At 51.2% G+C, this 24,479-nt stretch overlaps 1 protein-coding gene across 2 annotated transcripts in view; it reads right to left on the bottom strand.

Moving 5' to 3' along the window:
• LOC116953043 (protein lin-28 homolog B-like) overlaps positions 1-24,479 on the bottom strand; it is a 91,401-nt gene that overhangs the window by 16,507 nt on the left and 50,415 nt on the right. For both annotated transcript variants that reach the window (XM_032972882.2, XM_032972881.2), the window contains exon 3: positions 18,735-18,922. In XM_032972882.2, the coding sequence (XP_032828773.1) occupies positions 18,735-18,922 (188 nt within the window). The remainder of the gene's footprint in view (positions 1-18,734; positions 18,923-24,479) is intronic.

The following is a 24,479-nucleotide window of genomic DNA, read 5'->3' as shown; positions in this document are numbered from 1 at the left end:
TGGTGAGGCGAGGCCTGCACATGTTCACGCACCGGCGAGGTTCGCAGTGGCGACGGCGACTGCTCTTGGTTTTCCCCTTACAGCTTCGCGGCAAAACCGTTGGCATTTTGCCAATTCCTAACGTGCCCCCCCCCCCCCCGTACGAGCACCATTGCCATTCGCACGCGTAATACCGCAGCATCCACACAGCGCCGCGTGTGCGAGCGTGTTTTTTAGTTGTTGTTGTTGTTACCACGGTTTTATAACGCTCAACGGCGCCAACTCCATTCTTAAAATCGGGATCCAGGTCCTTGACCGAATGATGGGTGCTGGGGCGGCGAGACGTTATCTGCCTCGCCCGGTATACACAGGAGGTCGTGGGTTCGATCCAGACCCTGACGCTGCCTGCCGTACATTTGGAGTTTGCGTGTCTCTCTCTTTCTCTCTCTCCCTCCCTGTGGTCGAGCGAGTTTTTCTCCGGTTATTCCCTCCAAATTTAGAATCAATATCATATCGTGATGTTAGGAGTTTTTAGCTTCTCTAAATTTCTGCATGATGATGATAATCCACTTTGTTGTGCTTTCATTTGTGGCCAGGTCGCTTCTGAAAAAGAGCTATACAGTAAAAGCTTGGATTGCGAGCATAATTCGTTCCGGAAACGTGTTTGTAATCCAAAGCACTCGTATATCAAAGCAATCGGCATATATCAGTTGTGATCACGTGATGCTCGGCAGACAAAGCGTATATACGTACTACTCGTATTGCAAGAACCTCGCTCGTTTATCAAATTTATTTGTATTTAAAAATTTTGCTCGTCTTGCAAAACACCTCGCAGACCAAGTTACTCGCAATCCAAGGTTTTACTGTAAAGCTCTTTTAATTTTAGTGTTTCTTCACCCGAATGGAAAAAGGGTTGACACTTCGAAAGTATAACATTGAAAATGAAGAAAACAACCACTCCGTTTTTCCTCGGAACTCAGCATATTCACATTACCGGTAAATCATCGATTTGGTGATGCTGCTGCTGTGTCGGCAGCGGTGCACATGCACAAACTAAATCTCAACACATCTGTCCGTAAACACTGCCTTGAAAATCACGTAAAAATATGCCCTAGGTAGAAGGTCCATTATTGCATAAAACGTCACCTGTTGTATGTTATTATTTCTTTGAAGGCCACACACACAAACACAACGTTATTGACGAATGTGTCGAGTTTGTTGTTGCTGTTGTTGTCAAGTACGCTCATCCACCATTGCCAATGCAGCAGCAGCATGGCCAGACAATTTGGTTTGTACAGTATTAGGGACAAGTTGTTTCAAGGCCAATTTCGGATATTGTATTTTCAGGTTTGTGGGCAAAATTACGCATTTTAGTTAAGACTTTTGGATTTTGCACTTCACGTTTCATTTTATACCATTCACCGTGGCATATTCATACACATATACAACATAAATGATCAAATATTTATTCATTCTCAAGCGTTGATAATTAATCAAGCGTTAATAACTATCAGCACTGATAAATTATCATCAGGGCATTGATAAATTATCATTGGCAATTACCAAGCATTGATAAATTATCATCGATAAATTAATTATCAACGTTTGATAATTTCTCATTGATAAATTATAGCACCGTCGTTTTTCAAGACACTGCCGGCGATTGATGCATTTGATCGTTTTGCCTAAGGCGGACGATCTTCTCTCTCCCGACTCGCTTCAAAATGTCCAACGCCTTCTAGTCAACTGGCACAGGGTGTGTTTCCTTTAAAAAGCCACGGGGTTATTCATGAATGTGTCGAGCACTTACGGATGTTGAAGTTCCTTCGAACCGTACGTAGCCAACCGGGCTAATCGGAGGTGCGGGGGGAATGACAACAAACTGTTTTAAAAGAATTCACCTTCTTTGGTTCTTTCGGTAAAGTCACGTAGAATGAGAATAAAATAATACATTGATAAAATAAAATAACACAATAATATTCTCACGACGTTTCGGCCACAACACAAGCGGCCTTCATCAGGTGAAGGGACGACACTGTCTGGTAGGACAGCGCTGGTGTGGCCGAAACGTCGTGAGAATATTATTGTGTTATTTTATTTTATCAATTTATTATTTTATTCTCATTCTACGTGACTTTACCGAAAGAACCAAAGAAGATGAATCCTTGCAGTCACGAAAGCTTTAAATCGAAATGTTTTAAAAGAAATTCGTTTGCCAATCTAGATGACGATTTTAAAAGTCCATAGCTCCGATGGCTTCCTAATATCGGAATGAAGAGGGTTCCAGACGGTCGCAGAAGCGTGTCTGAAAGCGCCGCGCGATGCAGTGAGCGTCTTTGTTCGATGGCTAGCCATAGGCCGCCGCCGCCGCCGCTGCTGCCGCGAGGATGACCGGAGATTGTGCGATGATGGTTTACGCTCCTTGTGTCGTGTGGGTCTCTCTGGGTGCTCTCACCCACAAGAGACTCAACCGGCCAGATGTATTTGCTGTACAATATTGAATATATGTATCAAATTCCCATTTTATTCAATTGCATCAAATAAATTAGCTGACATAATGCCTACCCTCCTTCTCGTGTTAAACTAAACTACATATTTATTTTTACCAGGTAAGGCCCACTGAGCTCTTGTTCACAAGCGACCTGGCCACAAAGGACGGCTCAACGAAGTGGCGTATCCTGTGAGAATTTATAGTCGCAGTCATATACATGTAGAAAAAAGAAACAAATCATGTTTTCACACATCCCATCCATCGTACAGGCGACTCATCAACCGGTACTGGTCTCGACACGTTCAGCGTCTCATCGGCAGAACCGGCGCTTGCTTGAACCAACTTGTCCCATTTTAGATATGGGTCTGAGTGCGATGCAAGAACTCTACACAATACATAACAGATAATAACTATAATAATTACTATTATTCAGCGTCATCGTGGAGAATATAAGCAACACATTATTAGAAACGAAATATGTTTGACAATGCAGTTGATTATTTTTCCAATATGATGCTTAATGATATTGACGTGTTGTTTTTAAAGATGTTTCCTCCACCGAGTTGTTGCTGCTGCTGCTGTTGTTGTTCATACCAAGTGTGCGATGTGCCAGACAGCAGTAGCAGCAATTGAGGTGCGGTGAGGGGTGAGTGGGGGTGGTGGTGGTGGCGGTGGAATGTGTCTTGAGCCCACTGCACTCTAAGCTGGGAAAAGCCAGTGGCCCCCACTACCTTTCAGCCCAAACTTCCCCTGGCTCTCGAGGGCAGAGCTTTGATCAGTCATTGTCTGCCCTTGGAAAGGCTTGTGTGGCATGCAACGCTTTGAAACGCTTTATGTGCTCCCATTGAAATGCATTTTAACAAACACTGCCGCTAACCCCTCCTACCCCCCCCCCAATCTCCCCCCCCCATTGCCCCCCCTTTCCTACAACTTCCACGAATAGCCAAAGCATCAAAACGTGGGATCGCACACAACGCATATACAAAATCAATTTGAAACCAAATTTTATCAACCACAGTTTATGTTTTTTTAACGTAAGTGTTGAAAAAATGCTGCATTGCATGGAAATTAAATATGTAATAAAGTCATTAATGTACCATAAAGAAGGCCCATTGCCCAAAACGTAGCCTACTGTATATATTTTTTGGATATTTGTTCGTTATTGATTCATGTTTTTTGTTGCTGTTAATTGTGCCTGTGTACCACTGACCACGCAACCACAGCAGCATCACCACCAGATTATATGTTTAGTAACAATATTAATACATTCATGATTGGGTTTAAACTGGTGCAGTGGTAAAACAAATGCGTAATGCGCGTTGCGTGTAAAACATTACGATTTATATTGAAATCAGTCTTTGGTTTAGGATTGGTCTGATGGTACAAGTTGGATTCATAAAGCATCTAGAATTCTAGATGCTGGAAGATTTCTAATACCCTATTCATATTCATGAATCCATGGAACCAGATGCCGTACAGCGATAGACACACCACTTCCGTGGAGGATGCATGCACAGACATTAGTCATCACGATTATTATTATTATTGTTATTACTAGATATTAATACATATTCCCAGTTTGTCGTTTTGTAAGCTGTGGCAAGCGCCTTGAGTGAATACGCTCTATATATACAAATTAAAACATTTTGACATGTATCTACCTCCGCTGTCTGTCAGTGTTATTTGTATCGTTATTGTTCATCATCACACGGTACGCTTTGGTTCTGTTCCAATGCGATCGTTTGGATGGAACGCGACGTGCAAGAGATTATGGATTTCGACTTGAAGTCCATCTGCGCTTCTTAACCACGCAAGCTCCAGCTGGGGCGTGGAGTGACCCTTAAAAATGGGGAAGAGGAGCTACTTCGCGACACTGTCCTCCTGCACACGTGCAACACGCGTGTGCCGAGCCACACACGGAGGGTCGGAGGGAGGGGCTGGGGACGAGGCCGGGAACGACGGAGAAGACGTTCGCTCCGGGAGACGGACGGACGGGCAAATGAACGAACGGCGCGCGCGAGCGAGCGAGCGAAACGCAGAGCCGCCACGACCTGGGTGCGAACCCAGTCCCCGCCACACGGCTGCCTTGTTCGTCCTCGCGGAGTGCTCCGAGCAGCCGCTCGCAAAAAAGAACCGCTCGCTCCGTCGAGCGGCTGTCTTGGGCAAACAAAAAAAAAATGTTATATTTCTTTTAAAATAATTATTACGTAACAAAGGCGAGGTCACGCATTTTTACTCATTCTTACGTTCGTTTTAGGTAACTGCATTTCATAGTGTTCTTTGTTTAACCGTGAGAAGAAATGCGGAGATCCGTGGCGGCTCGTGAAGCCTCTCTTGCAAGTCACTTTAAATACACAAAATATGTATTTAAATTTTTTAGCAAGCCTTCACAATATTTTACAAGATATTAACGTGCATAAGGCTAGGTAAAGCAGGAGAGACGTCGCGCAGTGGCTTGGAAAGGCCTTCATCCAGCAGTGGATTGACCAAAGCTCATGATGATGACGATGCTGCCGCCGCTGCTGCTGCTGATGATTTAGGAAGCCATGTGTAACTCGGAGACAAAATGTACTGCGGCGAGTGTGAGTGGAGGAGTAATTTCTCTCACAGCGTTAGCCGTGGTCACACTCTTTGAGTGCAGGGAAACTCAAGAAAAAAACGACATTTAAATTTTTCGGGTGTAAATAATTATTCGCTAAGGCCAATCGATGTCACAGCCAATAAACCTTGGCCTCGGCATAAATTCATTATTGACGGAGGTTTACATCAATATGTCAATACGTGCCCTCGCGTATTTATTCCACAGTAGTTAAACAGGAAAAACAAAAATGTCAACCAAAAAAACGTGGTCAAAGCTGGCGCGGACGATGATAAGATAACAGTTTTTTTTACATGTAAGACTTTGCAAACGTACACATTCATTTGCGTTCGTTGCACACTGTGTAGGTATCTCGTTTTGATCAGCGCTCAGGTTCTGTAAATGACAATGTTTATTTGTGGCTATCAGAAAGAAAAAAAAACCTACCTGGTTTTCGATCAAAATAAACCGCACGTATATAACTGCACCACGACATACAACGCTCATTCAAGCGTCTTTACGTCACGTGTTATATTTTATGGCAATATTTCCACCTTCTCAAAGCTAATCGCCGATATGTTGCAGCTCACAACATTTGCGTACGCAATTCAATCGACTTATCCGAGCTCATTATTTCGTACCAACGCAAATGAGCACAATTAACTTTAAAGTATATATATATTTTTTTTAAATACCGCTGCGATTGAATTTTCACGTAAACGAAATAATCTCGAGACTGCATGTGGCGACGGTGCGCGCAAAAGCGCAAAACGCCCTTGGAGGGGCATTATTTGGGAGAATTTGCCCTTCATCCATGGCAGGGCCATTGCCTGAAACGTCACCGATTACATTGCGTTGTCCCCTCTTTCGGGCAGTCTTAGTGATGAATGTGTTGAATTTTTTTCTTTCACTCTCCCCTCCTCCCCCCCCTCATCTCAACGACCGAGTTGTTTTTCGTTTCGGGGAGGGAGGGCCCGGTCCCCCCCCGAGAGAGGGAGGGCCGCCCCCCCCCCGGTTCAAGCTAAATCCCAGGCACCGTTTTCACAACAAAGGATCGGCAGTGGCAGCGGTGGCGGCGGTCCCCTTCGCCCGAGCGGCCATTTTGATATTAAAATGAGTCCGAGATGACGCCGGGCGCAGACGAAAACGTCATGGGGACATTTCTGGCCAGCAACAAAATATAAGAATGGGTTTTACCTCTTTCTGGCAATAAAAACAGTTGTGTTAAGACGTTAAAACGAAAAAAAAAACCAGAAAACCTTTTGCAAGGAATCATGTCTGCATTAACCACACGTACTTGTGGTGAACACGCGAACAAACATAAAACATGCCCTGGTAGTATATGATGGCATTGTCTTTGAAACGGATTGGTCCACACCAGAGACAGCGCCGTGAGGCAACCCCATCAACGAACGGTCGACTGCATTTCTATGTTTTTTAAATCCCCCGTTACCCGCCCCCCCCGTATTCATGTCAGCTATTGCAGGGCCCTGGTCACAGTCTCTCATCAGCTCTCATTCAAATCGTTGCTGAAAAAGTGTCAACAAAACCCAGAGGGAAACTTGCGCATCTTCGTTAGGCTGACACGCACCGAGGTCGATCTAAATCGATCGTACAAATGCTTTCGTTTGACTGAAGGTTATCAACACTGATGATGATAATGACGTTGATTGTATTTTTTTTTTACACCGTCGGATACATTTGTAGAAAAGTAAAAAAAAATTATCAATTGTGTCAAACACACAATCGCGCGGTTATAATCGACCTCTTTATTTTAATGGCTGACAAAATCTCCGTTTTAAGTAAATAAAAGCACGTGTAACTGTGGGTCGGCGTGTATTAGCCATGCTCCCCGGTTGACACGCGTTCTGTATTTGCTAGAAGCTGCTTTTCCCCTTACGATCCGTCTCCACACCGCCTCTCGCGTCCGCCGGCAGCGGGGTGGGGTGGAGGGGGGAAATAATGAAACAACAAAAAAACATAAAACGCCACGTTCCGTTCCCAACGCGCACTTTTTCAGAATTTTAAACCCCAAATTCGCTCAATCCGTTGCCGTGTGCCCACGTGCGAGGCGAGGCCAATGACCGTTACGTGACTCACAGACGCGCTCTATCAAATTTAAACATGAGCGCATGACTAATGCGAACCTACTTTGTAATTTCCGACTGTCCTTCTCTGGCCACATTTATTATAAATGCCGGGGCTGCACACACGCACACACGGCACCAACCCCCCCTTAACCGCATTCCAAAGTTACATTCCAGTTTTTTTTTTAAAGAATGAAAAAAATCCAACCAATCAGCACACAGAGGTGGTCCCCCTAACCCTTGACCTCTGAACTGTCCCCCCAACCCTTTTGCCCCCTGAGAGCTGAAGGGGTCGTGACCTTTCTAATGCACTCTCCATCTCATTTCAATGTGCTGCGCGGTTGCTTAAACCTAAACATTAAAACGTTTCTTTTGAGCCGCCAGCCTTCCACTGACGACTTAACGGTCAGCCGGCCCTTTCAAAACAAGCTAAATAACAGAAATGAAAAGAAGCAACGGCCTTCTCTTGGGTTTTGCCGATATCGTAGGCGAGACCAAACGATCCACAGCGCACGCTTGCTTGCGAAATAGAAATTCGTTCCAGCCGGGCGTGCACGTTACACATCGTCGCGTTTGGGACGCTGACCACGGTGGTGACGGTCAGCGTGGGCCCGGGCTCGCGATCCGGGAGATCGCCGGTTCGATCTCCTGGCGCGGTCCGGGGTTCTTAAATCCACGGCCTACCCCATCCCTCGGCCCCCACCCCCCCCATCCCCCGGCCCCGCCCCCCGCTCCCACCGCCCCTTTTCACCCAGCAGCAAAAATGGGTACGGCAGGGTTTGTCGATTGACAGCTTGCGCGTGCGGGGGTAAAAGTGCGGTTACTCCCACCGCTTCCGAAACGTCCGGCCAGTTTGAAAGAGTAGGCCAAATACCTTCCAGAGGGGCACTCGAGATCTCTCTCTCTCTCTCGCAGAGGCCCTGCCGCCAGCAGTGGCGTGAGCCTGCAATTGCAGGACTGCGGCCTTTGCCCCTCTTCAAAATCGACAATGCACGCATTTGCTCCTGGGATTACACGATTAATTCCGGTGCGTTATGAACCGCGTGACGTCGTCGTCATCGCAATAATACCCGACAGTCCCCGGAGCTTGCGCTGCTTGGAACGCGCGGTGAGGACAACGACGACGATGCCGACGAGCGTGGCCCAGACTCGCTCCTTCGACAGCGGCGCACACTGCCAACGGGGAAAGCCGGATCGCAATTGCGCAATCAAGGCACGGGCAAATGCACCCGTCCGTAAAATAAAAAACTGAACGAGAAGAAAGGGTCTTGCCGTTTGTCAGAAAGCAAGCGGGTTTGATCTGCCGCTGCAATCCACGTTTTTTTTGTTATTCCCCGTTCCCGCCTGTTGTTATCGTTAGCGATGATTCTGCACGCTTCCTCTCGGCATCGCCACCAATTCATTGATGACAATGTACGTGGATTTAGTTAGATGATAATTTTTACTTTGCATGATATCTGTTCGTTACGTAAATAATATTTTGGGTTTCTTTAGCTGCCCCTACAATTTTATATATATGTAAAAAGTTAGATGTTTTATGGTAATACGGTACAGGAAAATGTAGGATTGTATTATAGTATTTTAAAGCATTATGGGCTTTACAAAAAAATAGTTTTATAAATCGGAAAAAAACCCGTTAATCAATAACACGGTCTGTATAAAATAAGCGACGGTTTGGGCAATGGCCCTTCTGCATGAAGGCAATTTTATTGACGTGCGCGTTGACTTTGATTTCATTGTGATTGTGCAGCACTGCCAGCAAGTAGCGTTACCAAATAATTTGTTCTAAAAAGGGAATTGCATTCACATTAAACCATAAAAAATTTTGATTTAAAGCTTTCGTGACTGCAGGGATTCATCTTCTTGGTGCTTTCGGTAAAGTCACGTAGAATGGAAATAAAATAAAAATAAAACATTTTTAAAAAAATAAAACATTTTTTTAAAATTATGTTTAATTTTTATTATATTATTTCCATTCTACGTGACTTTACCGAAAGAACCAATATAAAAAAATGATTTTACTAGGTAAGGCCCACTGAGCTCTATAGCTATTTTTCAGAAGCGACCTGGCCACAAACGATAGCTCAGCGAAGTGTCTTATCACGTGGACATGTATAGCGGCGAAATACTCTACAGCGCACAGTGATTCTAAATGTGGAGGGGAAACCCGGAGTAATATCCACACGACCACGGCGAGAACACGCAAACTACAAATATACAGCGGGCGTCAAGGTCGGGATCGAACCCACGACCTCCTGCATAACAGGCGATGTATTTAACATCTCGCCAGTGTGGTGCCCATCGGGGACAGACCACGGGAGAAGACACCACCACTCACGGTGACAACTAAAACCGATATCTCTGCAACAGGGTCTCTGTTATCAACATCCACAAAACACCCCACCGTGGTGCGTTTTCACCAAACTCAATTCTACACTCTTGCATACAACGCCGAATATCTTCTGGAGCTTAATGCTAATTTCGAGGCCTGCTGCTGCTGGCCACGACGAGAGGCATTCAGGAGAGAGCGAGTTCGCGTAGCTTTGCTGTCCCTGCTCCAGTGACGGAGCGTAAAACTGCCGTGGGTTTACTTCTATGGGTCCATAGTTTGGGTCGCGCAGCCACAGTCACTCGCTGCTGCTGTGCGTCGTTGCCTTTAATTTTCCATTCATGAAGGAGGTGGTGCGCGACCGCATGCTGTTGATGTTCTCATGCGGTCGACGGTTACACCAGCGGTGGCTTCGAGGAATACGCTGGATGGGTGGGGGGGTTGGTTGTGGTCGGTGGGGGGGGGTCAGGGGGGGTGATGGTGGGGGTGGGTTGTCATCTTTTTTCTACAGTCATGGGTGGCGACTGGGCCGAGTTATTAAGACCCAAGCTAAATTTACACTAAAGAAATACCGCTTGATGATAACACTTTTTGTTTTTAAATCCGATATCAACAACAATGCTAATCACCCCCCTCTCCCCCTCTCTCTCTCTCTCGGGATCCTCTCTCTCCACCCACGCTCACAACACCGAGCTCCCAGCCTTCAGTCGATGACGACGACCAACGAGCGGTCCCCGCCGGTCGCTGTGTCCCCCCCCCACCGCCTCGCGAATTCAACTCGGTGGGGCATTTCGTGCAAATTTTTCTACGAATCGTACAAAACCGGGAAGAAAACGCTTATCTCGCTTCCTCCGCCCTCGTGGCTTTCCAGGGGTTAGCAAGCCCCCCTCTTCCACCCCCCCCAGCCACCCCCCACCCTCCGTTGCCCCTGGAAGGGTCGCAAGCACCGGGCGTATCCGGGCAGTAAACGTGGAAAACCGAACAGGCCATCCCCCACCCCTGCCCCCCCCCCCCATTTATAAGCCACTGTGGCTATGCACTTTTAAATCATCTACATTGAGAACTCGTTTCTTGAGAACTACTTTTAGTATTTAGTTTGATTCCTCCCGCCGCACCTCCGATTGGCGCGGCTGGCTACTACGTGCGGTGGTGCGAAAGAAGTTCAACGTGTGTACGACAACTTTAGTTTTTAATCTATCGTGGCGTTTAGCCCAGGAATGCACGACCCACTCCGCTGCATCGCGGTGCAGTTGAACAAAAAGTGAGGCAAGGTAATTGTGGGTAGAGGGCAGGGTCAGTCGGGTGGTAGCGGCAGGCACAATGAGTGCAACAAATGTAAATACAGGTATCCCCTTCGATTTAGGAAACGTTCGCTTTCGCGAAATGTTCGCGTTGACGCAATTGACAAACTGTGGACACTTTTCGACGAACGGAATCGAACTTCCGCGTTCACGACATTTCGCTCTGGCCACGCGCCGTGAGATCATCCAACAAGAAGCCACCCAGGGAGGCTGGCGGCATCGTCCATCTACGATAGCGTCACGGCGTCCGTGCAGTGCACCCAGCGACGCCTCCACATCGCCCTGCCAGTCATTACAACATGCAGCAGGTCGTTTGGCGAGCGAGTTCCCCCTCAAAAGGTAATTTTTGTTCAATTTAAATTAACATTCAATCGTCTCAATATTGAAGTTCTTTATTATTACGTTTGCGGTGTGAAAAGTGATCTGGGTGTATATATTTTTTTAAGGTTAGAAGCGGAGTTGGACTGGCTGTCCAAAGGGCATCCCCCCTCAATTGCTCGCATTAAATTAAAGGGGTGAAGCCATTCCGACTTGGGAAATTTCGTTTCACTCGTGTCTGTGTTTTGATGAACGTGTTCCTTTCGGAAATCGAGGGACAGTCACCTGGGACTGAGAAGACTTCCTGTTGGATGGCAGAACCGATACAAAAAAAAAGAGATTTAAAAAAAAAAAACCGCACACCCGCATCGTGCTCGCTGCCAGCCCTTCCTGCCGACTCACTCTCCGGACGTGTGCCTCGTGACACCCCGCGGGTCACGGGGGGGATGTTATTTGACCATACTTCACCACGCCGTGCGAGTCGGTGATTGCTGGGCAGCGTAGACGTGGTGGCATGCAAAGCACAGTATACAATGCCTTATAAATTCCAATCTTGTAACTTAATCACAGTCCTGTACTGGACAAATGGGAACGGCGTTGAAATCAGAAGTTAACAAAAGATAATCTGTCCGAACCGTTCAGTGAACAATAAGAGGAGTACACAGCAATAATGATAACAACGTTCGTCACAATTCAGCGAGGTTACTGTGGCCAGCGCGGCCCAAGGAAAGGCCCGCCACTAGCCTTGTGACGCTCTGGCTCTTGACGGCAGTGCGGAGTGGGCAACGTCAAACCGGCGAGTCCCAAAAGGAGGGGGACGTGACAATGTCCACGTCTCCCTCACGTCCGACCGACGCGGCCGACCGACACCGGTGTGCTGTACTGGTAACGAATTGTCGTGTTCTGTTTACGTGACAAAACTTACTAATTGGCTGTCGGATGGTGGCGGATTTAACGACGCATTTATATTTAGGCAATCTAACCCAAAAAAACCCCCCCTATATTTACGGATGATATTGATCGCGAAAGCCAACATGTTAAGCTAAAAAGATTTTCTTAACACCCACCATTTTAACGTTCCAAATCTTTCCCCTTGTTTGCAAATCTCGCTCAAGAAGCGTTACAGGAGAACGCACGGCATTAACGAACTCTAAAGAATAACAACATATTTTCTTTATCTCCCCAAACAACACCCAACTTGACACAGCCTTAGTCACCGTGTGACGAACAGTTTATCAGCATGAGACTTCCCGGAAAGACGCGCCCCAAACGTAATCCCATCGACAAACTCACACAAAATATGGTCAAAGATAAAAGATCCCCCGTGTTGCCTGAACAGCCTGTTGGGAGTAAGTTTCGCGAGCGAGCGCCTATGAAGGCCGGCACGGCTCGCGAGACGGTGGGTGGCCGGCACCACGCACGACCGCCCTTTGCATCCCTCGTGCCGATGTATTTACGCACAGCGCTAGGTACTGATTTCAGGCTGAGCCGACCTAAATGCGGTCACGCGCGCACACACACACACACACGCGCGCGCTACTGGGTTAAAAGACACACACCCGACACTCTCGCTTTAAAATAAACACATTTTTTTTCTCGTCTTATAATCCAGAAGACGCCAAATGTTCGGTTTTCCGCCGCTGCCCATTAAGTTGGTGACGCCGCCGCTGCGTTGGCGGTGGCGGCCAACCAGCGGCAACAACAAAACGCGTCGGCCAATTAAGACGAAAAGTTTTTGTTTTTTTTAAAAAATAGGGCGGACAGGATCGTATCGACGAGCTCCTTCTTCGCAGCGCACCGGAGAAGCCGCAGAGGCTGGCGACGGGATGGGCTTCTCGGACGGCCACGGGCACAAGCGACTCGTGCGACCGAGGTTTCTTCGCAACGTTTCAGAAGCGGGCAGTGCGGGCAAGGAGGGTGTGGGGTCCCGCCCTTCAAGTTCCCTTTGCTGCACACGGCATGGGGGGTGTTTTCTGTTATCCCATTAAATCTAGGTAACCTTTTGTGCACGACTCCATCCACTCTGTTTAGTGCCGCGCTTCCTTTGAACCCGTTTGAAGGAAGGTGACCCTTACGCAGATTTCTATTATAAGCGAGACAGGGGGACACTTCCCATTGGGCCATTAAAACCAAGGGCCAACCCTTCCGCAGATTTCTATTGCTCCAGAGTGGAGGTGGTTCCCATTAGGCAGCATTTGTCACAGGCACTAAAGGCGGCTGGGCAGCACGGCAATCCGGGCTATTTAGCCGCATTCCCAAAATATTTACCAAACAAACAAAGCTTAGGGGGGGGGGGCCCTGCCAGCCAATTCCTCAGTCTGGGCGGCAGTCAGTTTGTGTGGGCTGTGGTGGTGGGTGGGGGTGTTTGGATACTTGTGCGAGCTTGTGTGTGTGTATGTATGTGTGGTGTGGCAGCGGTGGTGTAGCGGTCAGCGCTACGCTGCGCTACGAAACCCGGAGGCCCGAGTTCGATTCATGCTCACGGCCAACACTGGTGACGATTATCTGAACCGGTACTGGGCTACCCCTCGAATGAGTAACTGGTGCGGTGTGTAAACATCGCCACTGGGGAGACAAAGGCGTGGTGGTGCTGGCCACCCACCCCCTCGTGTGCCGTGCCAGCCTTCGTAGGTGCTCGCTAACAGCACTTGCCCCAACAGTCTGTTAAGGCTATACGGGGGTTCTTTGTCTTTGTGTAAGGGGAGTGGTGGCGCAATGGTTAGTCACCCCGCTATGAATCCGGAGGCCCGAGTTTCCGATTCTTGACCACCAGTGACGAATTTCTTGAACTGATCCAGAGCCTCCCGCTCGATTGACACAGCCTTAAAATGAGTACCTGGTGTGCAAGCATCGGCAAACATCAACAGTGGGTGAGACAAAGGCGGCCGTGCGCGGTGCTGGCCACCCCTGGTGTGGTGTGCATGGCCGTCATAGCTGCTCACGAACAGCACTTGGGTCACGCGCAAGCGTTGATTGGTATCTAAACCTGGCTTGGACCTCCCCTAGGTCCACTCAGCTTCGCATGCGCATCCCAAGCGGTGTATCTAAAGATGACCGCAGAGAGAGGCCGCACTTAGCAACTCAAAGTGCGCTTTCCTGGCCTTAAGGGGCGATCCGCTAAGCAGCACTTGCTCCAACAATCTAAACGTCCAAACAGGGAATCTACGTCTTCTTTTGTGCGAGAGGCACCGGGGCAGGTAGGTTATGGCACGCACGATGTGTGCGCCTGATACAGAAGTGTGCGTGTGTGTGCGTGCGTGCGTTCGTGTGCGAGTTAGCATGCGTGCACGCGTATGTGTTCGTGCGTGCGTGTGGGAGAGGCATGTGTGTGTGTGTGTGCATTCGCGTGTATGTGCGCGTGTTCCCGTTCGTGTGGGAGAGGTGTGTGTGCGTGCGTATGTGCGCATTCACGTGTGCGTGCATGCACAATCGCGCGTGTGTTCGCGTGTGTGTGTGTGTGTGGGAGAGGCCGAGTGTGGTGGTGGGCTGGGTGGGAGTTGGGTGGAAGCGAGAAGCTTGGCTAGAAGTGAGGGTGGGGGTGATGGCGGTGTGGGGGGGGGGGTCACATGCCGAAGATATTTCCCTGCCCCCCTAAAGACGAAGGGAAACCACCGTGCTTTGAAGACAAGACAAATGCGCTCCACGTATTTTGCTGGTTAATTGTGCACGTGGCGGTGTGCGATTTCACCCAGTCCCAGGGATGCACCCCTTCGCCGCACTCCAGACCCAAACCTCTCGCGGACCGCCAACCCGCGAGCGCTCGGGGACCGACCTCCGACCTCCGACGTAGCCGCCGAGCTCCAGCCAGGGGTTCGTGTTTACGTGCAGCGCTTCCACGCACCCTGGGAAAACGAGGCGTCGCGCGGGCGCTAGCAGACGCAGACGCCGCCCCTGCGGCCGTCTGGACCGCTCCCCCCTTCCGATATTAGGAAGGCACCGGAGTTGTGCACTTTTGAATCGTCTAGATTGACCACCTCACTTCTTTCGGACTGGCCCCTCGTGTTTAGTTTTGTTTGGCTTTCCCGCGCCGCGCGCACGCACATCGGATTAGCGCCGTTGGCTACGTATGGTGCAAAAGAAGTTCAACACACACACACACACTCGGCGGGCTCGCGGTATAAATCATTCGTCGGCTCCGCACGAGCAACGTTTCCCTTCTCCTACGCAGCAGCAGCTTCTACTTTGAAGAAGTAGAAGCTGCAAAGTTTCTCCGCCACTCGCGCACGGCGGTCGTCGGTGCCGACGCCGAGGAGCCGGACGAGAGACGCCCGCTTTGAAGAAGGGGGCCCCGCCCCCCCGCACGTGGTCGACCGTAGCGCACGGGAGCAAACGCCTTCACCAAAACGGGCTCCGACCCCCCCACCCCGGTCCTTCTCTCTCAACTCGAACTGAACGCCGTTGGGTTTTGACGACAACACGAAAGGAGCGTCACCATCACCACCACCACCGTCACTATCACCACCACCACCGTCACCAACACCACCGTCACCAACACCACCACCGTCACCATCACAACCACCACCGTCACTAACACCACCGCCACCACCATCACCACCACCACCGTCACCATCACCACCACCAACACCATCACCATCACCACCACCACCACTACCGTCACCATCACCACCACCACCGCCACCGCCGCCGCCACCACCGCCGCCACCATCACCACCACCACCATCATCACCACCACCATCACCACCACCATCACCACCACCACCATCACCACCACCATCATCACCACCACCATCATCACCACCACCACCACCATCATCACCACCACCATCACCACCATCACCACCACCATCACCACCATCACCATCATCACCACCACCATCACCACCACCATCATCATCATCACCACCATCACCACCACCATCACCACCACCACCATCAACACCACCATCACCACCATCACCACCACCACCACCATCACCACCATCACCACCACCATCACCACCACCACCATCACCACCACCATCATCACCACCATCACCACCGCCACCACCACCACCACCACCACCGTCACCACCACCACCACCACCGGTAGTATGCGAAGCGACTCTGTAAAAGGTGGGGGGGGGGGGAGGTGGCGGTAATTTACAGCCCCTCGCAGAATGGAGCTGCGCGGCGCTGCTCCTACATCGCCAGGCACGCAAAGATTCGCGCGATCTCAGCAGCTTCGTGAAAATGAATCACGGAGGAGGAGGAGGAGGAACGCCATCGGGACGAATCACGCAGCACGAACTCATTTTCTCCACAACTGCTTTTCTGAGTTCCCTCTGCTGTCCTGCCGCCCCCGCCGCCACCGTCCCGCACCTCCGATTAGCGCGGTGCGAAAGAAGTTTGACGTACACACACGTGGACGTACACACACGTGGACGTAGACACACGCGGACGTAGACACACGCGGACGTAGACACACGTGGACGTAGACACACGCGGACGTAGACACACGTGGACGTAGACACACGCGGACGTAGACACACGTGGACGTAGACACACGCGGACGTAGACACACGTGGACGTAGACACACGTGGACGTAGACACACGTGGACGTACACACACGGACGTAGACACACGTGGACGTACACACACGCGGACGTAGACACACGTGGACGTAGACACACGGACGTAGACACACGCGGACGTAGACACACGGACGTACACACACGTGGACGTAGACACACGTGGACGTAGACACACGGACGTAGACACACGGACGTACACACACGCGGACGTAGACACACGGACGTAGACACACGCGGACAGCATGCGTCAGCGGGACCCTCCCGCGGAGTGCCCGCCCGTCATTCTCTCGGCTCCTTCCACCGCGCTGCTTCCGCTTTAAACTCGGCGATGATGATGATGGTGGTGGTGGTGATGGTGGTGGTGGCGATGATGATGGTGGTGGCGATGATGATGATGGTGGTGGTGGCGATGATGATGGTGGTGGTGGTGGTGGCGGGCGGGGTTTGTGTTTTTTTTCTATGAATGGGGCCTACGGTCGCACAACAAAAACAAAGCACCACCCGCCAGTCTCCCCCACCACCGCCCCCACCCCGACACTGACCCAGCTGGACCTAACACGCCAGCGCGTCGTGGCGCCACCCACCAAAGTAAACGGTGAAGTGGGGGGCGGGGGGGGGGGCGGGGGGGGGGGTGCCGAATTCAATGAATCATGGGGCTCCGAGTAGGGCTGTGATTCCTGTAGACGCTGCTGCTGCTGCTGCTGCGAGGGAATCGCCGCACGTGCGCCATGTTTACAGACTCCACCTTTCACGGCACGGGGGGGCGGATTCACAAGTTCGAGAAGTTCACCGCAAACCTGTCACGCGGGGTTCACCACAGCCCCCCCCCCCACATCCCTCCAGACCCCCCCCCCCCTCCCCCCGCCCACACAGCCCCTCCATTCACAATTTCAGGGTTATCAGCGAGCACTTTAATTACAGCTTTGCTTGCACTTTGTCACCGCCTTAAGTGGGGAGGCCGGCCAAAGGTGTGGGTGGTCTACGTGGAGAGGGCTGGGGGGGGGGGGGTGTGGTGCAGTGGGGGGGGGCTGCACTTTCGATACCCAGCTACATCATCGTCATCGTCGCCAGTTCGATCTCCCGCACACCTCCTTAGGTCTCTCCCCTTTACATCAGGGGTTGCGTTCCTGAATGGTGCGACGTCGAATACCGAAACGACGTGAATCAGGGTGGTGGTAGTGGAGGCGACAGATAACGAGGGAGGACGGACGACAACGATGCTGCTGTCAGCGACATGAGAGTGTGGGGGGGGGGGTTGAGATGATGCAAATTGGGTGGCGACATACGTGCGAAACGACGTAAGAGGGGGAGATGCACGTCGCCGACCGCGCTAATTGGAAGTGCGGGGGGAAGGACAAACTAAAACACAAAAAAATCAGTTCTAAATAAATTCAATCGCGGTGATGATTTAAAGTGCACAGCTCCCAGCGGCTTCCTAATATCGGAAGGAAGAGCGTTCCAGACGGTTTGAAAGCACCACACGATGTGATGTGGTGACCGTCTTTGTTCGATGGCCAGCCCGAAGCTGCTGCCGCTGCTGCAGCTGCGAGGATGACTGGAGTCCGCGCGACGATGGTACACGCTCTTTGACGAGACCAACGAGGCACCGGCGGGTTCATTTGTGGCAAACGCTTTGCCAGTGTGATGAGCGCGACGTGACAACAACGCCTTCGCTCGGCAACCGGAAACACGACGCGGCTCGGTTCTCCTGCAAATGCAGTGGCAGTCGTTTCGTTCCTGAAGAACGCCGCGTTATGGAAAAATCGCGTTATAATTAATAACTGTAGGGGTAAAGCACAGTCCGCAAGAGAACCCGTGAGATGCGTACGCAGGCCTGAACAAAGACCGAGGCGCGTGGGCAGCATCTAGAAGCATCCAGCAGCATCCCAGCGCGGCGACGCCACGCCGAGGCAGCTGCCCCACCCGCTTAATTCCTAACCCGGGCGCGACGCGGTTCCGTTCGCCCGATCGCGCCACATCTCCATTTGCATCCGCGTGAAAAATACGTTCATCGCGCTACACACACACACACGCGCGCGTATATGGAACTCGCATTTCAGACAAGAGGCGTTGCGGGAGACCGTGAGTGTGCGCCGACACGCTGTGCGGCTCGTGTCACCTGTCTCCGCGAGGCCGCCGCGGCTTGGGCACCGCCTTGCTCTTGGGCCGGCGCTCGCTGCCCGCGCACGGCGCCCCGCCGGGGCCCGTCACGCGAATCGTCTCCAGGCCCTTGGCCGACTTGCGGTAGCTGAACTCGAGCAGCTCGCCCTCGCGCAGGCTCCGGAAGCCCTCCATGAACACCTTGCTCTGCGGGCGGCGGACAACAACGCGAGCCCGGTGAGTCCGCGGCAGTGCAGCGGTGCAGTATAGCAGCAGCAGCAGCAACAGCAGCAGCAGCAGCACAAAAGCACAGCAGCAGCACAGCAGCAGCAGCACAGCAGCAGCAACAGCACAAAAGCACAGCAGTAGCACAGCAGCAGCAGCAACAGCAGCAGCATAGCAGCAGCAGCACAGCAGCACAAAAACACAGCAGCAGCAACAGCAGCAGTAGAACAGCAACAGCAGCAGCAACACAAAAGCACAGCAGCAGCAACAGCAGCACAAAAGCACAGCAGCAACAACACAGCAGCAGTACCAACAGCAGCGGCACAGCAGCAGCAGCAACAGCAGCAGCACAAAAGCACAGCAACAGTACAGCAGCAGCACCAACAGCAGCGGCACAGCATCAGCGGCAACAACTGCACAGTAGGAGCATAGCAGCGAAGCAGTGCAGCAGCAGCGGTAACAGAAGCACAGCGCAAGCAGCGCTGCACCAACAACATCGCTGGAGTAGCAGCAGCACATTCGTGGTGTGTTTTACGCACGGCTTTAATCAAGTCAGAACAGTCCGGAAAGCTGTACTGTTGTTCTATTTGTGCGTACGATGGCGACATATTCAGGAGCTAACATCAGCGAACAGCTTCCGCAAGACGATACCAGAGCCAATTTGACACTCTGGGTACATCGTACGGAGTTTGACGGCCATTTTCCTGAGGTAGGTGCGATTGTGCTTGATTGGCCACCCGCCTTGCGCCGTGGTGGTCATAATCATCATTGTCATTGTCGTCAGCCACACGATCGATCCTCTACTGGATTAAGGCCATGCTCAAGCCGTAGCAATCCCTCATGATCACGCGGTGCGACAATCCACCCAGCATCTGCACAGGCGCCGATTTCACCGCTCCGTCTCCACGGCTATCATCCATCCCCCCTTCCAGGGATGTCGCCTGCCCAAGCCCATTCGCTCTTCATAACGCTTCAATTGATGCCTATGATCTGCATATGGTCTCTCTCTCAATATAATTTTAGAGAATCTCCCCACGCGTCTCTGCGTGTTTTACAGTCCGTGTTAGCTGCCTTGCCTGATATACAATAAGCCGTGGGTTCAATCCTGATCCTGAATATTTGGAGTTTGCATGTTCTCCCTACGGTCACGTGGATTTTTCTCCGGGTACTCCACTTTTTCCCTCCACATCTAGAAACACGCCTTTAGAGTATTTGGCTGACATAAAAATGTCCACATGATGATAAGCGACTTCATTGGGCTATCACTTGGTGGCCAGGTCGCTTCCGAAGGTCGCTTCCGAAGAAAAGCTACATAGCTCGGTGGACTTTACTTAGTAAAACCAAAATGTGGTTCAAGTAGTATTTTACATTTTCTGCGCCGTAAACGTCCGCTGTTTCTGAGACCGTTTTCACAGTGGGCGGGACAGAGATTTTTCTTTCATTACGATTGGCGAGCACCGGCCCCCATAGGCCCAAAACACCGAGCGCGGCCTGCAAACAAACAGCACCACTGACGGTGCAACAGAGATATACGAGCGTTCGCACATTTATTATTGCACGGGTACGCTGGGAGAACCTCGCGGTAGAATGCCCTGACCGCTCGGTTACCCGGCTTACGATTCCCGCGCGCTCGCTCTAAACAAACCGCAACCGAGAACGCCGGGGCCTCCCGGTCACAACCGGTGGCCTAATGAGGACCCGCTAGGTTACACGATGCCACCCTGGCAATCTGCACCCATCTGGAAGGACTTAAGACCCACCGCATACCCACGCACCCGCAAACCAGCTCAACTCCCCCTCCCACCACCACCACCAGCAACACCACCACCGACCACGAACAACTCCAACCAATCCGCCTCCTCCATCACCACCGAATCGTTATCCCCCCGACCGCCTGCTAACATCCAATGTCTCCACCCCCCACCTATGGGACCACAGGACGAGGAGGAGCGGTTGTTTTTTGGTACATGGTTAATGTTCATAGCCAATCGGCAGCAGGATGATAGGGGGGCAGGAGGAACAGGGGGGATGAGGCGGGGAGAGAGGGGTTGGGGTAACGAAAAAAAATACAGATATCCTGGTTTTGTCCAGGTCAAAGGGCAAAGGTTAGTGACTGTAGCAAACCATCAGTGAAGATGGCGGCAGGAGAGAGAGAGAGAAAAAAAAGGTAAGATGATGTTGGCGCATATTTTTCCATTTTGTTCCCGGTCTAAAGTCACTTTGACCTTTCAATTGCTTTGACCTTCAACCTTTTCGAAAGAATTTGGATTTAGGCGGAGTAAAATTGCAACAAGACAGGGAAGGGTTAAAAAAAATAACAAAAGACAATAAAAAGTTTGTTCTAGCTTCTAAGCAAAAACGGTTTTGGGTGTACGCACAATCCTTATGCACGGATACTTTTTAAAATGTTATCAATGGATAAATCACCCCCTTCTCCCGCCCCGACACTATCCTGAAACTATAACTTGTGGTATCAACATGGGTGCCATTAAACAAACGTGCTCGCATTAGGAACGCACCAGCACATTGCTAACTTCGCAAAGAATGTTTAACTCGCGGGCCGTTTTGGACCGTGCCATTTGGTCTACGAACGACGCGAGGCACACGGCCGGCTCCCCCCCCCCCCGCACTCCGGTCCGCCCCCCCCCCCCGCGCGGGTCTTTAACGTCGACTTTCCAGCACGCGGCAACGCTTTTTTGGGAGTGAAGCTCCTCAATGCTTTGCTCGCTTCTACTGAACTACCGCTCCCGGTCTCCGTGCGGTCCACGTCATCGGGGGAGGGGGGGGGGGCAAGGCTCACAAGACAGACACGGGCAGGGGGTTTGCAGAGGCCCTCATCCAGCGGTGGATTGGACCCCGGGCCGATGATGGTGGTATAATGACTAGTCCGTAGAGTTTCACACGCACACCCTGTCCCGGTTGGATGTGGCCAAAGCGCGTTTGAAAATGCGGGTCTACATTTACGAACGAGATCTCTCCTCCGCCGGGTCTATAGAAAGACCCCGATTGATTGATTGAGAGTGTTAATTTGAATCACAGTTGCCATGACCAAACGGCGTGTTAACGCAATGATTTGGCGGGCTGGGAGGTCTCTGGCTCGTGGCACATTCCATATTTATAGACTTGTGCCCGAAACAGCGCTTGCCTTCACCCCATCGTCGCTTACTTTTCACTGTCCTCACCCATTTCTGTCAAACTTCCCTTTGCTCCACAGACTGCCGCTGCAACACGACATCCCCTTGGCATAATGGGCCAGACAAAACCAATGCAAACCAAAAGAGTCGTTTCTGCAGTCAAAGTTACACATAATCTTTCCTTGCACCGGAGGAATCCGATGAGCTATGAAGCTCTTTTTTCACAGATGTTCACTTTAACACACAGTAAACTTTCGCGACCAATATTATCCATAAGAGGTTTTTTTGGGGGGTCAGATCGTGTAAATATAAACGCGTCGTTAAACCAGCTACCACCCGACACACCAAATGAGTAATGGTTTGTCACGTAAACAAAACGTGCCAACTCGTTACTACTTCAGCACACCGCCTGTGTGTTGGAGAGTGACCCCACTACAATATTTACAATTCAAGTACCGTGACGTTTCGCCGGTAATTACAACAACCAGCATCATCAGGCGACAGCCACATGTGCACTGGGACAATGCAGCAGCAGGTATAGAAATGTCACCTCTGCTCTCCAATGATCTGCAATCATTCCCTCGAACTTTTTCTTCCTGCTATCTTCGCAAAAAAATATTTTGAACATGGACTAAGAAGCCTCGTTGTAAGGTAATTAATCGTAACATAGTAACGATGATGACGACGACGATAATCGGGAGATGGATTTGCACCTAGGGGTTTTTGTCCTGAGTTATACATTTCAAAAACGTGGCAAAGTCTGTGAATCGCAACAACCTTTAGATGGCGCGTTATTATCGAGCCCCGTACCGCGATAATATAAGATAGAGAAATTATATCACAGGCCTCGATTATTAAATTTGTAGTTGATAGGGTGGACAAAGCCACGCAGCAAAAAGACAAAGATCCCCCATATAGCCTTAACAGACTTTTGGGCCAAGTGCTGTTAGCGAGTTTCATCACAACACATGACGGGGTGGGTTGTCAGCACCACGCCAAGCCACTTTTGTCTCCGAATGGACACACAAACCACTACACACGTACGGGCAACACAATGCTCTACGGAGAGAGAAACAGAAGCACACCACTCTACAGAGATATACAGGCACGCACCACTATACATACAAAGATCCCCCGTGTAGCCTTAACAGACATAAGGGTCAAATGCTGTTAGCGAGCACCTATTAAGGCTGGCACGGCACACGAGGGGATAGGTGGCCAGCACCACGCCCGACCGCCTTCGTCTCCCCAGTGGCGATATTTATACACCACACCAGGTACTCATTTGAGGTTGAGTCGACCTAGAGGAGCCCTAGGACCGGTTTGGATAGCCGTCACCAGTGTTGGTATCGAACGCGGATCGTCGGGCTTCGTAGCGCAGCGCGCCAACCGCAGCACTACCGTTTTGAGGCCGCAGACACGAACAGAGACACGCAGCGCTACTGACCATTGACGAACGCGTCGAGGATTTTTGTTTTTATACGCACATACTTATTTTGTAACCATTCGCAGGACTAACGGCCGTGCACCCAGCACGACAAACCTTTCGGGGGGGGGGGGGGTATTAAGAACCGGTGCTGACGGGGGTGGCGGGCAGGTGGGGACTGGCTCATATTGGAGAAGCGTTCCCCTTATACCCTGGTCGTCGTCCGTCGTCGTTCCTAACGCACCGGCGGGCCACGCGAGCCGTACGGCGCGCACAGCAACGGCGGCTCGCAGAAAGAAGAACGCGAGAGGAGGTCGCGCCGCGCAGGAAACGCTCCCCGAGGACGGAGGTGGCAGGGGCGGTGACTCGGAAGGGCGGAGGAGGGGGGGGGGAGACCGAGTTGGGGGGGGGTGCTCAGGAAAGAAAATGCCGTGCATTTTCTCGTCCCAGATTCCCCCCCCCCCACACCCCTTCCTTTTGAAGTACTCGGGGCCATGGAAGAACAAAGATAAGCCAACATTTTCTTTAATCAGCCGGGCAATTCCGACGGGGGCCTGTCAGGCCTCAACAATGGGGATCAGCGGCGGGGCCAGGGCTGTGGGATGGGACCTCTGCATTAACCTCTCCCTCGGCAAGGGATCGCGCGCGAAGCTTCATTACTCCGCTATTACGCATCGCGCGGAATTAAGGCAATTACGGCCGGGGCCGAGGCAATTTAAAACGCAAAAAAAAAGGAGGCAGCTGCCGCCGTCGCCGCTGCTGCATAAGAAGCGGCGGCCAAACAACGCCACCTTCACGGCACGAACAAAAAAAACCGCGTCACAGCACAACCCGGGAGAGCGGCCGCCACCGCCGGCCGCTCGTGAGCGACGATGCCGTGAAATCGATTCGAGAAAACGAAACAAAAAAAATCAGCTGCAGCCAGTCAACCGTTCGATTAATTTTTTTTTAGCAAAAATGTCGGTTTCGCATTCGTCAA

This window comes from Petromyzon marinus, chromosome 49, assembly GCF_048934315.1.
Source record: "Petromyzon marinus isolate PM22_M1 ecotype Great Lakes invasive population chromosome 49, UKy_Petmar_22M1.pri1.0, whole genome shotgun sequence".
Lineage (NCBI taxonomy): Eukaryota > Metazoa > Chordata > Hyperoartia > Petromyzontiformes > Petromyzontidae > Petromyzon > Petromyzon marinus.
The sequence above is the reverse complement of the archived record's forward strand: the minus strand, read 5'-3'. Positions and strand labels throughout refer to the sequence as shown.